Source organism: Rhodotorula paludigena, assembly GCF_050403205.1.
Source record: "Rhodotorula paludigena JCM10292 DNA, Rt_paludigena_JCM10292v1_ctg21, whole genome shotgun sequence".
Lineage (NCBI taxonomy): Eukaryota > Fungi > Basidiomycota > Microbotryomycetes > Sporidiobolales > Sporidiobolaceae > Rhodotorula > Rhodotorula paludigena.
In genome coordinates, this window is record NW_027481437.1 from 153,514 (window position 1) to 168,612 (window position 15,099).

At 64.5% G+C, this 15,099-nt stretch overlaps 8 protein-coding genes across 8 annotated transcripts; 5 read left to right on the forward strand and 3 right to left on the reverse strand.

Moving 5' to 3' along the window:
- Positions 1 to 20: 20 nt before the first annotated feature.
- JCM10292_003568 (zinc-finger domain-containing protein) lies at positions 21 to 1,106 on the forward strand (the record flags this gene model as incomplete). The annotated part of the gene is made up of 5 exons (XM_076649117.1): positions 21 to 103; positions 369 to 449; positions 513 to 646; positions 777 to 843; positions 1,028 to 1,106. The coding sequence occupies 5 exons, from the start codon at positions 21 to 23 to the stop codon at positions 1,104 to 1,106; spliced, it is 444 nt and encodes a 147-aa protein (XP_076505341.1).
- A 255-nt stretch (positions 1,107 to 1,361) lies between these two features.
- Positions 1,362 to 2,683, forward strand: CHP1 (ribosome-associated Tef1p biogenesis chaperone CHP1; the record flags this gene model as incomplete). The annotated part of the gene is made up of 6 exons (XM_076649118.1): positions 1,362 to 1,496; positions 1,890 to 1,987; positions 2,053 to 2,235; positions 2,320 to 2,330; positions 2,414 to 2,485; positions 2,571 to 2,683. 6 exons carry the CDS (start codon positions 1,362 to 1,364, stop codon positions 2,681 to 2,683), a joined length of 612 nt encoding a protein of 203 aa, XP_076505342.1.
- Positions 2,684 to 3,155: 472 nt separating this feature from the next.
- On the reverse strand, positions 3,156 to 4,961 carry JCM10292_003570 (GDP-mannose transporter; the record flags this gene model as incomplete). Its single annotated transcript, XM_076649119.1, has 10 exons — positions 3,156 to 3,193; positions 3,264 to 3,303; positions 3,379 to 3,498; positions 3,561 to 3,675; positions 3,764 to 3,936; positions 4,007 to 4,117; positions 4,175 to 4,300; positions 4,368 to 4,466; positions 4,513 to 4,623; positions 4,758 to 4,961. The coding sequence occupies 10 exons, from the start codon at positions 4,959 to 4,961 to the stop codon at positions 3,156 to 3,158; spliced, it is 1,137 nt and encodes a 378-aa protein (XP_076505343.1).
- Positions 4,962 to 5,595: 634 nt separating this feature from the next.
- Positions 5,596 to 7,608, forward strand: RKM3 (protein-lysine N-methyltransferase; the record flags this gene model as incomplete). The annotated part of the gene is made up of 3 exons (XM_076649120.1): positions 5,596 to 5,791; positions 5,860 to 6,137; positions 6,190 to 7,608. 3 exons carry the CDS (start codon positions 5,596 to 5,598, stop codon positions 7,606 to 7,608), a joined length of 1,893 nt encoding a protein of 630 aa, XP_076505344.1.
- Positions 7,609 to 7,718: 110 nt separating this feature from the next.
- JCM10292_003572 (uncharacterized protein) lies at positions 7,719 to 8,738 on the forward strand (the record flags this gene model as incomplete). Its single annotated transcript, XM_076649121.1, has 3 exons — positions 7,719 to 7,827; positions 8,115 to 8,415; positions 8,513 to 8,738. 3 exons carry the CDS (start codon positions 7,719 to 7,721, stop codon positions 8,736 to 8,738), a joined length of 636 nt encoding a protein of 211 aa, XP_076505345.1.
- A 397-nt stretch (positions 8,739 to 9,135) lies between these two features.
- JCM10292_003573 (uncharacterized protein) lies at positions 9,136 to 10,824 on the reverse strand (the record flags this gene model as incomplete). Its single annotated transcript, XM_076649122.1, has 3 exons — positions 9,136 to 10,144; positions 10,206 to 10,434; positions 10,746 to 10,824. 3 exons carry the CDS (start codon positions 10,822 to 10,824, stop codon positions 9,136 to 9,138), a joined length of 1,317 nt encoding a protein of 438 aa, XP_076505346.1.
- A 562-nt stretch (positions 10,825 to 11,386) lies between these two features.
- On the forward strand, positions 11,387 to 12,843 carry JCM10292_003574 (sucrase/ferredoxin-like domain-containing protein; the record flags this gene model as incomplete). Its single annotated transcript, XM_076649123.1, has 6 exons — positions 11,387 to 11,847; positions 11,906 to 12,100; positions 12,160 to 12,250; positions 12,315 to 12,518; positions 12,601 to 12,678; positions 12,739 to 12,843. 6 exons carry the CDS (start codon positions 11,387 to 11,389, stop codon positions 12,841 to 12,843), a joined length of 1,134 nt encoding a protein of 377 aa, XP_076505347.1.
- A 290-nt stretch (positions 12,844 to 13,133) lies between these two features.
- On the reverse strand, positions 13,134 to 14,778 carry SPE1 (ornithine decarboxylase SPE1; the record flags this gene model as incomplete). Its single annotated transcript, XM_076649124.1, has 2 exons — positions 13,134 to 13,504; positions 13,566 to 14,778. 2 exons carry the CDS (start codon positions 14,776 to 14,778, stop codon positions 13,134 to 13,136), a joined length of 1,584 nt encoding a protein of 527 aa, XP_076505348.1.
- Positions 14,779 to 15,099: the final 321 nt, after the last annotated feature.

Sequence of the window (15,099 nt, forward strand, 5' to 3'; positions counted from 1 at the left end):
TCGCTCACCTCTCGGCTGCCATGCTGCGCTCGTTCCTCCGCCAGCCTCTCCGGCAGGCTGCCCCCAGGCGCCTCGCCCACAACCACGTCGCCCGCGTCCCCGCGTGAGCCCCCTCCGCCCCTGCCCAATCCCACCCCGACCCGTTCCCTCTCCGCGTCTCCCGCTCCGCCTGCAGCCCGGTGACTCGGGCAGACGTCACTGTCCCGAATGAACACGCCACATGTACAGGCGACAGACCCGCACGAGCTGTGGTCGCCGCCCTGTCGCCCCGGATTCGCGCACCTACATCTCGCCGCACCGCACCAACCAGCTCCCCTCGCCCGAGCACCGCCGTGCTGACCTCGTCTGCGCACCTTTCCGTGAAACAGGGCACCCCACACCCCGCCGCAGGTCGCGCACGACCAGGCGCCCAACCGCGCAACCACCTGGTCCCGCAACCAGGCCGCCCGGTGCGTCTCTCTCACCCACTCCTTTCCTCCTTGGCTTACTCACGAGTGCGCCGAGGACCGCAGCACCGAGGCGATGGTCGGCCCGCGCTTCGAGCAGACCGCAGAGGCGTTCCAGCCCCGGCCACTCGCCGCCGTCGAGCTCATCAAGGAAGAGCCCATCCGCATCGTGCAGGGGAAGCAGGCCGCGTGCGACGGCGGTGCGTCTCTCTCGCTGAGCCACTCTCGACGCGAGCAAGGAAAGACGAGCTGATTCGCCGTTTCTCTTCCGCTCCGCCCTTCCGTCTCTCTCCCCCGCCCCTCGCGCCGCCTTTCTCGTTCTTTCTCCAGGTGGAGGACCTCTCGGACACCCGCGCATCTATATCAACCTCCAAAAGCCCGGGTGGCACGCCTGCTCGTGCGTCTGACGCCCTCTCAGGACTCGGCGGACCGTGAAGCGGAACGAGGCTGACCTCCCTCCGACACTTCTTGCCCCGGTTCTCGTTGCTCCTACAACTCTGTCTGTGCGACATGCAGTTACTGGTGCGCTTCTTGCGTCTGTCTCGGTTCCACACGCGGCACTGACTTCATACGATCCGCAGCGGTATCCGCTACGAGCAGGACCACCACCACGGTCACGGCATTCCTACGGGCGGTATCGATTCGACTTTCTCCGAGTGAGTATACGTCGCTTGGGCGTGTTCTGGGGAAGGTCAGAGTTGGCGCGGGAGAGGGGCGAGGCGGTAGAGGAGGTTCCTGTTGCGATTGTCCATTTCATTCTGTTTTCCTTTCTGTTTCCCTCGTTCATTCGCCATCTGCATACTGTTGCACGAGTACTGGGGAGCAAGCTCTCGCGCAAAAGTTCGAAGTACAACTCGTTCGAAAGCACCGCCTTCCTCCTCCTCCCTCTCACCACATCTCTCTCCCACCCCAACCATGTCTGCCACCGACCAGCTCGAACAGATGATCTCCGGCGGCGGCCTCGGCGTCGCCTCCGATGGCGGCGCAGGGGGCGGCGGCGGCGGGATCCCGACCAACTTCAACGCTGAGACGGCCGAGAATGATGAGGGGGTGCGTCGCTCCCCTCCTGCTTTCGGGGCGGTTCGAACGGCCGCATGGGCGGGAGAGGGGGCTGTTGGAGGGTGTGGGCAGGCTGGAAGGGCTCCTGCAGGGAGAGAGGCCTGGTTGACACGGCGAGGTCAACTTGGGTCGTGCTGAGGAGGAACTCGCTCGCCACACCGCGCCGGGGCCCAGAAGGGTGTCGAGCGGTCTGATGGGCTGCTCTGTGGCTCTCGAGACGAGCGCAGCGACTCGACGAGCTCGAGGTGGCTGCTCCTCCTGCTCCTGCTCCTCCTCGTCTCGAAGCTTCGCACAATCCGCAGCCCACTCTCCTCGCCCTCGGCAACCCGCCTGACCGGACCGAGATGCACTGCTGACCCGGATCCTCATGCACGCCACGCGCAGATCGAGATGCAGTTTGCCGTCATGTGCATGGAGCAGGCAGAGGCCTACTTTGGCCTCATCACCAAGGTCCGGCCCTCGACGCTCAAGCGCCTGACGCAGTGCGTCCCTCCCTCCTCCCTCCTTCCCTTCCGCGGAAGTAGCTGACCGCCCAGTGCCGCGACAGGTGGGACGACGAGATCATGGAGGCGTTTGAGAAGCACTTTCCCGACTACTCCAGCTCGGACGACAAGTTGCGCGTGCTCGACGAGGACGAGATGAAGAGCGCGCAGGGCAAGAAGCGGTGGCGCGACTTTATGATGCCGTTCGAGTGCGTCTTCTCTGCGTTGTCTCGGCGGGCGGGAATCACGTTCGCCCTTTTCATGCGTGGGCTGGCAGACGCGCATGAAGCTTGGCCGCAATGCTGACGCCGCTCTCCTTCCCACCTCTGCAGGAAGAAGATCGGTGCGTCCGCGTCCTGCGCCGCCGATTCACGTGTGTGCTCGAGTCTGACCTGACCCCCTTCCCCTTGGGTGCCGCCCCAACAGACGAGTTCAACTTTGGCACGCTGATCCGGACAAACTGCGAGGACGACTACACGCAGGAGAACAGCATGTTCGGTGCGTCCTCGCCTCCCTCTTGCCCTCCCCTGCTTGCCCCTTCGCTGACAAGAAGCGCCGCGTCGCGACCCGACCCGACGACCAGGCTACCGCCTCCAGTTCTACGCGATCGAGATCGCGCGCAACCGGCGGGGGCTGAACGACAAGATCTGGGAGAAGGAGCAGGCCAAGAGTGCCGACGCGGCGGAGAAGCAGTAGAAGCGCAGGCGGATCGCGAGAGCTGTATCATAGGCGTGCTTGCCCCCACGCAGCTGGTGACGGTGCCGGTTGTGTGGCGCTCGTCTCGATCTCGGCGCCCTGCTGGAGCGCGTCAGGCACGAGAAGCGCGCGGCGCTGCGAGAGACTTCGTTCAAGCAGAGGGGGAAGGAGACAATGCAACGACCTGGATTCAGCAAGGATGAGAATGACACGGAGGGAGAGAACGGGGAACACCGCGCGTGCTGAACTACGGAGAGAACCGTGCGACACAGGAGATGACGAGGAGGCGAGTAGGAGGGAAGAAGGCCACGGGGAAAAGGGCGTCTAGCTGGTGGTGGATTCCGTCAGGGCGAGCGTTCGTTACGGTGACTAGGGAGCGCTGAAGTAGGGTATCATGCGGATGGAGCGGGATAGCCGAGGGAGGGGGAGGAGACGATGGATGAGCGGGAAGAGAGCAGGTGGAGAGAACCGCTCATGACCTTGCCCGGCCGAGCTCGACAGGAGCGTTTTCTGCACGGCATGGGGAGGAGTCAGCATGCCGATTTGCGAAGACGAGCGCAGAGAAAGAAAGGGAACGCACGCTTGGCAGCCGCCGACTGTGCCGACTTTGCCGCGGCGTACTGTGCGCGCCAGGCCCAGCAATCAGTCATCGAGTCCGACAACCCGCGGTGCGGCAAAAGAAAGGGAGCACGCACGACGAGGCCCGCGCCAAAGCCGACGAGGATGGACGTGACGTTGGCAAAGTTGGCCGGGTTGCCGAAGAAGAGGATGCCGGACGCCGCAACGGGGAGTTTGTTGAGCGCGCCGACCATACTCTGCGCTCGTGGCGTCGTCAGCGCGGTGCCTGCGGGGCGAACGAGCTGGAAAGGATACGCACAAAGGTCGTCGACGAAGTGGTGCGGACGGTCCAGGCCGTGCAGTACGAGATGAAGACTGCGGCGGCGCCGGAGAAAGCCATGAGGCTGAGGAGCGAGGAGCGCGTTTCCTCGGGGCTGTGTAAAGTCGCGATCCGTGCAAGTCAGCTCTGACAGCACGTTCATGTGCGCGGATGATGATGCAGGCGCCGGACTCGAGACGTACAAGTTGAGGTTGAGGTTCTTCGGGGTCCACGACTCAAAGAGGAAGGAGAAGATGACCAGGACGGGGATCGAGAGCAGGTTGTTGTAGTACATCGAGTCCCAGTCTTTGAAGTTGGTCACCTTGATGCGCTTGCGCATCGCGAGGACGTAGCCCGCCGAGGCGAAGCAGTTGATCTGCGGCACTTGGCGGTCAGCGTGGGATTGAAGGAACGAGAGACGGCATTCGAGATCTGGGAAAACGCACAAACATCCAGAGGTAGCCGGCCGGCGACTGGCCCGACTCGCTCGCCTCGACGATCGCGCCACTCCACCAGCTGGCAAGATCGGGACTCGCGGCAATGAGCGAGGAGACGACCTGCAACGATGACCACGTCAACATCTGTTGGAAAGAGATTGTGCAGGCGAGACGCACCATGAGGCTAAACGAGACGAGCGTCAAGGGGGTGACACTGCCGCCGAACCACAGCACCTCGCCGTACGCAATCAGAATGATCGTCAGGTTCTTGAAGATGGTGTACACGGGGACGGAGAGGTATTGCTGGATAATGTGAGGAAGCATCAGTTTACAGCGATCTGCCGCAGAAATATCGGGTGAGCGAGCGTACCAGAGACTTGGAGCCGGTGTAGATGACGAGAACGAGGAGGAAGGAGATGGGGAACCACTTGCGCGCATCTTCACGGTCAAAGTCGCGGAACGAGATCATCTGTCGGGAATGTGGTCAGCACCGCTGGCTTCTCCCGGCTCCATACGCGATCACGCGCATTCAATCGCTTCGCCGTGATGACGCAGGTGACGCAAACGACCGACTGGATCGTGAGCAGCAGGAAGTTCATGTTAAAGTCCTTGCCCGACACGACGAACTCTGCGTGGACGGCTCGAGGTCAGCAACTTGTGCGCGCGCTCTGGTCAAAGTCAGGACTCGCTGTTGACGACCTGTAGCGAGGCAAGAATAATCAGCACGAGCTGGGTCGGGGTAGATCATACAGCGACGTACCGTCATGAGGATACTTGACGCGCAGTAGCACAGCACGGGCAGCGCCGGATGGTTCATGAAGGCGTCGACACCCGACGGTGGTTGACCGCGAGACCCCATGCCGCCCTGGGATGCGATGCTGGCGTTGCGCGAGGGAGCGAGCGCGGGTTCCGAGTCCTGGTCGATGACAACCTTGTAGTCGCCCTTGCTATCGTTGGCCGACATCTAGCAGAGAGATCGACGAGGCGGGGCTGTATATCGGGGCGAGAGCAAGGGGCATAATGCGGGACGGCGTGCAGGAGATCGTCGCGATGAGGTGCATGAGGGAAGGTGGATCGCGGTGGAGAGCCGGCGACAGGTTGTGCGACGTGACGAGGCGAGTGCAATGGCGTGCGATGCGTGTGAGAGCTCGTCAGCAGTCGGCTGCAAGACGCAGAGCAAGCAAGACGGCGCACGGGCAGCTGCAGCGCTGGACGAGCGAGAGGTCGTCGACGCGATCGAGGCGACGCGCAATGCTGCAGGTGAGCTCGTGAGCTCCGGATCTGAGGGTGCGAGGCGGCAGCCCGGCTACAGCAGATACGCACGGCACGAGTTGGCGTCGCGTGCGAGTTGCGAGCGATACGTCGACGAGTCGGACGTGCAACGAGCTGGCTGCGAGGTGGGGAGTGCACGACGGCAACGAGCAGAGGTGAGCACGGTGTGCTGACAGCACGAGAGGCGTGCTTGTGCTTACAGTCAGAGCGCGACCTGCTGCAAAGAAGCGGGCGAGGGCGTTGGAGCTGCAGTTGGAGCTCGCGAAGGCCGCGAAGCCAACTCGCCGGCACAGCGCACCGCAGCGCAGCCAGAACGGGCCCAGGCCATGCGCAAGGCCCAGCCACGCGCAGCTCAGCCTCTGCCCTCGCTTTCGCTCCGCCTTCTCTCCTTCTCGCGCATGCAGCTGGCCGACTGGCTCGAGCGGCACCGTGTCTTCCTTGACCCGCGCCTCTCGCTCGTCTCGCGCGCAGACGGCTCCACCGCTGTCGACGCTCTCGCTCCCATCCCGCCTCACTCAACCGGCACGTCCACCCTGCTACGCTCGCCGCCTGGCTGCCGCTGACGCAGGTCTCTGCTTCACCGTGCTCAGTCGGCCGCATTCCCGTCTCGCTCGTCCTCTCGCACCGCTCGTCTGCCCTCGCCTCCCGCCTCAATGGCGATCCTCTCGCTTCGCATACGCCCGCACTGCGTCTTGCCGTCCACGTTGCCCATGAGGTCGTCTTGGGCCCAGAGTCGCGCTGGCAGGGATACCTTGCAACTTGCCCTGAAGTACCCGTCCCCGTCGCTCTGCTCTGGCGAGACGACGCCCTCGACTGGGTTATGGGCACAGAGCTGCAGCGCGAGCTGAGTCGCATTGGCATGTCCAGGGTGCGGTCATTTCGTGCCTGAGTCTGAGCATGAACTGACACCGCCCCGCCAGACCCGCTTGCAAGCCTTCTACGACGACGTCGTCCTCCCGATCTTCAGCACCAGCCAATCCGGCCCTGAAAGTAGCCCCACCTTCAGCTTCGCACACCTACTCCGCGCCTACTCGCTCGTCTCCTCCCGCGCATTCCAGGTTTCGTCGTACCACTCGCTCGCGCTCGTCCCGCTCGCCGACGCCTTCAACCACTCGGACCCGCCGCACGTCCACTTTGCGAGCGACACGTGGGTCTGCCCCGAGTGCGGGCGACTCGAGGCGTGCCCGCATGACGAGGAGACAGTGACCGCGGGCGCGGGCGCGCTTGCGGATGGGCATGAGGACGGAGCGGAAGAGACACTCGACATGGTCTCGGAGCGGGCAATCGAGGCGGGCGAGGAGGTCTATAACACGTATGGAGCCGGGCTGGCGAACGCCAAACTCGCCGCATCGTACGGGTTCCTCCTCGAGGGCAACGAGCACGACGTCCTCTCGTTCCATCACGACGAGGTAATCGACGTGCTGTCTTTCTGCGCCATCCAGGGCACTGCGCCCGAGTTGGATCCGATGCTGCAGCAACATCGCGCCTTTCGAGATGCTGTCGCAACCCAGATCGACGCAGTCCTCGCCGCCTCTGCCTCTACTTCGGCTCCGCCTTCAGATCACGAACACCCGCTCATTGCGCCCCCTTTATCCGCCGGAGGCAACTCGCTGTACTTCGACGCCGACGCGCGGTTGTCGCCCGCGCTTTGGGCGCTCATTGCTGTCGGGGCGCTGCACGCCGTTCGGACCCTTGCAGACGAGCGAGCAGCGGTGGATGACATCCACGACCGTCACGACTCTCTCACTGTCGCGGACGATCAGAACGCGCCGGACGGGTCCGCCTGTGACAGGATCGTCAGAGCGGATCTCGCGCACTCGACTCCTAGCGAAGCGCGGCTCTCGCCTCCGCGCAAACGGCCACGCGGTGTCAACTTGCCCCCGTCAACTTGGCCGACAGCCGACGAACTCGCCCGGCTGTTCGACCTGGTTGCCGCACGGCGAGATCACGCAGACGGCCAGGCCGCGCCCGAGTTATCCGACGAGGAAAACTCGGTCGTCCAGTCGACGACATCTGACTGGCATACCGTTTTGCAGGTGGCTTCTCCCGTCGAGCACCGTGCAGCGGATTTTGCGGCAAGGGCGGTGCACGAGCTGTGCAGGCGGAGGCGCGCGACGCAAGAGGAGCCCGAGTGGGACGCCGTGCGCCTACTTGACGAGGCGGATCGCCGCCGTCGTACGCCTATGCCAGATTCATCAGCCACAGACCCGCGCTCCGAGCCGCAGAGGGAGGACGACGCGGAAGGCAGGTCGTCAGACACGGAGTGTGCTCTTGCGTTGGAGTACCTCGCCGGCGAGCGGCTGCTTCTTGAGCGTGTCTCGTCGCAATGGGACCTGTAGCACCGCCGACCAGCCTTCTTGAGAGACAGAAACGCGAGAACAGGGCACTCGACCTGCGCTGCACCGCCCCCGCCCGCACCTCCTGCCCGTTCCGCTCATCCCGTCGCAGGATGGCGACCGTTTCTACCGCGCGGCACGAAGCGCTGCTCGAGTTCAGTAATCTCGGCAACGCAGACCATCTCCCGACGGGGTGCTACGTCTTCCCGACGACCGACCTCCGTAAGTTTGATGAACGGCTTGCGCCTCTCACGGCTATCTGGACCGCTGGGCGCTGCCGCAGAGCCTTTCACTGAGGCTTGAGGACTTCTCCGCCCGACTTGAGCGGCGTCGAGCGCCGAGACGGTGGCTGTTGCTCTTGCTCGTTCGGATGAGTCTCCCGCACAAGCCCACGTGTCTCTCCCGGCATCGAGCAGATCCGAAGGTTGCATCGCGGAAGAGAAACAGCTCTCAGGCGAGACACACGCCCTCTGCGACGACCGATGCTGAACCTAAAATCGCGCGCACAGGCTGGTCCGGCGTCCTCTTCCTCCACCGCGGCTACTACCAAGGCGCGATTCTCCACTTCACGCTCTCCATCCCGCCCTCGTATCCGTCAACCGCCCCGACAATCACCTTCGACTCGCCCATCTTCCACCCGCTCGTCGACCCCTCGTCAGGACGCATGCGGCTCGACTGGCGCTTCCCGGCGTGGCGCGCACGCGAGGACTGCATCTCGCACGTGCTGCATGCGGTCAAGAGCGCATTCAAGCGCAAGGCGCTCGAGGGGTTGAGGGAAGCGCTGTGCGCGAACCACGAGGCGTTCCACCTGTGCGTCTTGCGACTTCCCTCCTCGTTTTCCTGCCAGCTCTCTGCGATCGGCTATGGCGATCGCCGAGTTGACTAGGACGTGATTTGTTCCGCACAGCTATCGCAATCAGACAGCCGTCTTTGCCCGCCTCGCGTCGCAGTCATCGCTGCTCTCGGCCGCCTCGTCAACCGTGTACGCCGGGCCGCCGCCGTTGCGCTCCGAGCACGCGCTCGAGACGCCCATTCGGTTCAGAAAGCTCGAAGCAGGGGAGGAGGAGCGGCTCAAGGCGGAGGTGGAGAGACTGGGCAGGGCAAAGGTTGTGCAGAGCGCTGCGAGGGCGTGAAGGGTGGAGCAAGGACCGGCCGTGAAGAGTCGGCGATACCCTGGCGGCCATCATACCCTTATCCATGCAATATACCTGATCTCGCATCCGGGCGAGAGACAGGACGTGACAACGTGCGCGAAAGTTGCAAAACGAGGACGACAATGCGAGAGAGGGTCTGCACGCGCCAGGCGTAAGGTCGGACACAGGAGCAGCTACTCAAGAAGGGTGAGGGGTCACGTGCTACCAGCGCAGAGCAAGACGGAGGGCGAGCGCGTTCTCAGAACGACGAAGGGGCGAGGGAAGGCAAGTGCGAGAGCGTAAGAAGGTATCAAACCGGATTGCGAGGGAATCGTAAGGCGGGCTCGTCAAGAGTCACAAAACAAGGGTAACTAGGGAGGAGGAGCAGCAAAGGCACTCAGTGCCCGTACTTGGAGGAGCGCGCGACGTGAGCCCGCACGTCGCGCTTGGTGATGCTCCGGCGCCTCGCGGTCGGCTCAACATTCGTCGACGCCGGCGAGCGCTTCTTGACAATGCGCGCCATGCGAGCGGGCGCCATGGCGATAGCGCCGTTGACGCAGACGGTGCCGGCGGCGACCGAGCCCATGGGCGTGCATCCGTTCGAGTCGCACAGCGAGAAGGTCGTCGTCGATGTGCAGTTGAGCCAGGTTCCGCTGTTGTTGGACGACGAACCGCCCGACGAGGAAGAGCCGCCGGACGAGGACGAGCCGCCCGACGAGGGGGTAGTCGCCGCAGGTGCAGCCGCACTCGTGGTCTTCTCAGCAGCGGCGGTGGTAGACGTGCTTAGGACAACGTGACGGCTCTTGTACGGAACGCGCGGCGGGCGGCCCGTGCTGGTCGCTGCGCTGGTGGTCGTCGGCTGCACGGCCTGCGAGGTCGGCTGCTGGGCGCGCGTCGTCGTAGTGGATGCTGCGGCAGCGGAAGTGTGTACCGCGGTGGACGACTTGGGGTTGCTTACGCCCGAGCCAGATGAGCCAGACGAGCCGCCCGAGGAGGACGACGAGCCCCAGGGACCGACGGTGACGGTCGTGTCCTGGTCGTATGAGCATCCGGAGAGGACCGTCTTGGCCGACGAGCTCGACATACCGCCGCCGTACACGACCGACGGACCCGGGTTCGGGAAGACGGGGTCGGAACCCTCCTGCGTCGTGCATGTCCCGTCGGCGAATGTGTTGGCGCGGAAGAGGCCCGGACCCGTGAAGGACGAGGCGGAGGATCCGGCAATATCGACGACGGCGCAGTTCATGTACTCCTCGCGGTTGCCTACGCGGTTGAACCAGGTCCACGCGAACGTCGCCTTCTTGGCCGAGGGGAGGTTCGAGGGAATCGGGACGGAGTACGAGTCCTGCAGCGGGCAGCCGCCGATAATGCTGTGGATGACGGCGAAAGTCTTGCCCTGGTCGTAGCTGTGCAGGCATGGAGATTAGCGGCGGCAAAGGAAACGGCAAGGCGCGGCGCTGTACTCACGAGACGGAAAACTGGCAGGACCCGCCGCCGTGGGTCGCGCCGTTCGGCGCAAACTGGACGTTGAAGTTGTCGCCAGCCTTGAGCGTCGCGACACTGTTGAGACGCTGGTACACCTCGGGCTTGTTGTACAGCTTGCACGGGTAGTTGGATCCGTCGGCGTTGAGCGGCGAGGTGTAAGAGTAGTCGATGTCGTTGAACGGCGTCTGCTCGTCGTACTTGGAGTTGATGGCTGCGGTGCGGCAATGCAGGAGTCAGTCAGTGTCGACCCTTGACAAGCGGGCGCGTGCCCAGACTTTGACATTGCTCGTGTCGCGCGCCGTCCGGCGAGATCACAACCGTCCAACAATTGCCTCGGGACCGGTACGTGGCGTCGCGCAGCTTCTTCGCGCGTTCGGGCGCTGGCAAACGTGTCCAGCAGCGGCCACGCAAAGCGAAACGCGCCGGCAGCGAGTGTGGCCGGGTGCACGCTCCGCTGCGTCCGTCACATGCCGGTGCGAGACGCGCCTCGACCGACCGCACAAGCGAAGGTGAGAGACGCACGAGGCGGGTACTGGAGGTCGACGTGGGCACTCGTGAGGCCTGCTGCGAGGGTGGAAGCGAGAAGGAGCGAGCGAAGCATGGTCGGACGAGGAGGAGAGGGCGACGAGGACAAGGGGTGCGAGGACAAGGGAGGGCGGAGGGTGCGAGCTGCCGGCGCTCGAGTAGAGGGGTAGAGAGGCGAGTAGCTGCCCGGGAGCGACGAGACCTGCTGTCGAGAGTGCGAGACGGAGACGAGAGAGAGCAGAAGAGAGAAAGTTGAAGGATCGGACCCGACCCCGCAGATGTGAGGACATGCAGATGCAGGCACGGCCCTCGTCAACCGCCATCGCTCCGTCCTCCTGCCAGCATGGCTACACAAAGACTCAGGACAACGGCGGAGGACAAGGACCGCCGACCGAAGTTCGCGAAGGCGCCGCCTGCTGCGCAGAACCTGCGGCCGTTGCGCGGAAGCCGAACTTGCCTCTTTGGGCACTCTCTCCGTCCGCTTTTCTCCGTGGACTTGTGCACACACGGGTCCGCCGGCTGTCCGGGCTGTCCGCCGGCTGCGTGCGACGCAAGTGCGACGGACTCTTTCGGCTGGCTTCAATCTCTGGCTCTCTTGCGCTCCTGGACCTGCTGGCGCTTCTGGATCTGCTGCTGCGATGGTTGCGCCCGTCCGACCCGCCCCGCCCGCTGCGCTCGTCGACGCTCTGCGCGCCGCCCACATCCCCGTCGAGTCGCTCGAGGAGGCGTGCCGAGCGTGCGGCGAAGCGTGCGACGAGGATGACGACGCCGACTTGGACTACCCCAAGGGCTTCGACATGGACCTCGAGTCGACGATGTTGGGCGAGCTCAAGCCTTACGGCCGCCAGATCCTCGTCTCGACGGGCAAGAGCGACTGGATCCGCGAAGTCACCGATGACGACGAGTCCATCCCGGGACTCGTGCGGAGAGCGTACGATAATGCGGTCAAAGACGAAGCAAAGGGCGGCAAGGGCGTACTGGGCAAGCTGGGGAACAAGCTGTTCGGCGGGAACGGCGGCGACAAGCATGAGGCCGGGCCGCCCGGCGTGCACCCGTCGTCCGCGGCACCACCAATCGACACAGCAGTCTCCTCTAAGCTGTATGTCTTCCGCCCTCTGGGTGTCAGAGACGTCCTGATCGTATTGCCGCGCCCGCAGTTCCGTCCTCGCCTCTTCCTTCATCTCCTCCTCACACGAGGGCCATCGCGAGTCCGTCATCGTGCTGCCAGATTACAAGGTCGTTCACGAAATGGAGGCATCGCGAGTAGCAGCGGAAGAGCTCGTGCAGGGATACCTCCAGCCGGATGCCGGACGTGCAGGAGCAGCAGACGCAACCGGCTCATTGCGGAGCTGGTGCGCTGCGCTCGTCATTATGCTATCACTGCCTAATGCTGACTTTGCGTCGCTCAAAGGCCGCTACCGTACCACTGCATCGTCCTCCTCTGCTCGCACCGCAAGCGTGACAAGCGTTGCTCGATTGCCGCTCCCCTACTCATTTCCCAGGTACGTTCCACATCTGCTTCCGACGTTCCGCACGTTGAGAGCTGAGCGTACCCCGTCCATGCAGTTCCACCACCATCTCGAGAAGCACGGTCTGCACGTCGACGAGCGCGGCGACGATCTGACCGAGGACGGCCTCCCGATCGAGGAGTGGGAGGGCACGCCCGAGGAGAAGGAGCTGCGGCTGCGCGAGACGCTCCAGGGAGTCAAGACGGACGGCGGGAGGGTCGGGCTGTTCAAGGTGTCGCACATTGGCGGGCACCGGTATGCGGTGCGTCTCCTCTGACCGGCCCGCCTCGCTTTTCGACCTCGGACGGCGCAGCTAACGCTACTACTGCACAACGTCATACCAGGGGAACGTCATCCTGTACTTCCCGAACGGCTCGTCCGTCTGGTTCGGCCGCGTCACGCCCGCCGACGTCGGTACCATCGTGCGTTTCCCCTTCTCTCGCGCTTCTCCTGCCCACGGCTCACGCTCCTTCGACAACCAGGTCGACCGCACCATCATGCAGGGCAAGGTCATCCCCGAGCTGCTCCGCGGCGGGCTCGGGCTCGAAGGGAAGGACGGCGGACCGAGGGGCGTGCTCGACTGGTAGAGACGCGCGCCAGAATAACCTAGAGTGCAAGAAGGACTTAGAGAAGTGAACACTGGCTTTCTCGATGGACGAACAGCAGGGCGCACAAGTGGATGCGACGGGAGGCTTTGCAGATGCGGAGAGAAAGGATGGGGGTGATGCTACAGAACAGGCGTCGCGAGGGAGTGTGTGACAGGCAGGCAGGCAAGCGCAATAGTCCGTAGTCGGAGCGGGAGGCAATAAGGACTAGCAGGCGAATTACTAGATGGCGCGAACGAACGAGCGAGCAGAGGAAACGAAGGAGGGGACCACTACACGCGCAGGAGGTGGCGGAGGCGCGACTCGAGCGCGACGTCGCCCTTCGAATCGATCGTGTAGCGCACGTCGCTGCGCCTGAAGCCGTTGAACTGGCTCGCGGCGCAGATGGTGTAGGCGCCCATGTTGTCCCAGCGGAGCCAGTCGCCGACCTGGAGCGCCTGCGTCGGGAGCGACGCGTTCGACTGGACGCAGTCGATCGAGTCGCAGGTCGGGCCCCAGATCGAGCACGCTTCGAACTCGTGCTCGTTCGCGAGGGGCGGCGAGGGCTGGAACTCGTTGTCGAGCGTGAGGACGTGCGGGAACACGATCTGGTGGTCGAACATGGTCGAGTTGAAAGACGAGTAGACACCGTCGTTGATGTAGTCTGCACGGATAAGAAGTCAGCGAGCAACTCGGTGGTGGATTCAGACGACCTCGAGACGCACACATCGTGATGGGCTTGGTGTCCTCGTCCTCGTTGCCAGCAAGCTCGAGCATGCTCGTCTCGTCGTTCGTGCCCTCGCGCGCCGCACGCCGCGCGATGATGTTGGTCGCGAGCTCGAACGCACGGCAGACGTAGTAGCGCCCCGGCTCGGCAATGATGCGCACGCCCTTGCCCGCGCCGTCGAGCGGGAACTGCTCGGCCATGGCGTCGCGGAGGACGGCAGCGATCTCCTCAAAGTTGTTGTCCTCGTACCCGCCGCCGATGTCGAGCAGGTCAAAGTGGTACCCCTCCTCGCGGCCGACGTCGAACGCCCAGCGCGCGCGGCGGATTGCGTCGCCAAAGAGCTGCGGGTCCTTGCACCCGCTGCCGCAGTGGAACGAGATGCCGACGACGTTGACGTCGAGCTGCTTCGCGCGCTTGAGGAGGCCGCGGACCTCGCCGAGGGGCGCGCCAAACTTGAGGCCGAGGCGGCACAGGCTGCTCGAGTCGTCGGTGAGGATGCGCAGGACCATGCGCGCGCCCGGGTGGTACTTCTTGATCTTGGCGAGCTCGTCGGCGTTATCGAACGTCATCGTGTCGACACCGCACTTTGCCGCGTTGCGAATGAACGATGCCGCCTTGCACGGGTTGGCGTAGATGATGCGCGACGGCGAAACCGGACCCGGAAGCGCAAGGACGGCCGAGATCTCGGGCTGCGACGCGCAGTCGAACCCGAGCCCGAGGGCGGCCATGAGGCGCAGGACGTACGGGTCCGGGTTCGACTTCACTGCAAAGAAGGGCGTGACGCGTTCTCCGAGCTCGCGCTGCCAGCGGAGGTGCTGGCGGTAGACCTCGGCGAGGTCGGCGACGAAGAAGGCGTTCTCGCCGTGCGCCTCGCAGTCGTCCATGTCGATGTTGTCGAGCGCGATGCGGAACTGGTCGAGGATCGGGCCCGAGTGCACGGGCGGGAGCGGCTCGGCGGCATCGCGCGTCGGGCGCGGCGGGCGCACAGAGTACGAGACGGACGACTTGCGGCGCGCGATGGGCGCACCGCTGGCGATGTGCGCCGCGGGCGGGACGACGGCGGCGTACTTTGGCGCCGACGAGGGCGAGAGCGAGAGCTGGTGCGCAAAGGGCGAGCGCGAGAGCGGCGAGCACGAGTGCGAGAAGAAGGACGACGCCGGCTCGGTCTCGGCCCCGGCGAAGGGCGGCGTCGGGATGGCGATGGCGGCCATTGCGGCGGTGCGGGCTGGGGTGGAGGGGGAGTGGGTCTGGTGCTGTTACACCAGGGGGCTCTCGTCAAGCGAGAGAGTCTGTCTAGGACAGCGGGCCGCCCCTGCAGCGTCACGACGAAGAGCGGGTCAGTGCTCGCTCGATGAAGTGCCGGTCGCGCAGGCACGGGGACGCACCGTGAGCCTCTTTGGTCAAGCTAGCCGATGCGCAAGCGGTTCTTCGCCCCCGTAGCGGCGAAGAAAGTTGCGGGTCGCGAGAGAGGGGGGGTGGGTCGGGGGAAAGTGAGGACGAGATCGACGGGGGTCGCGGGTCCTTACGGGGGC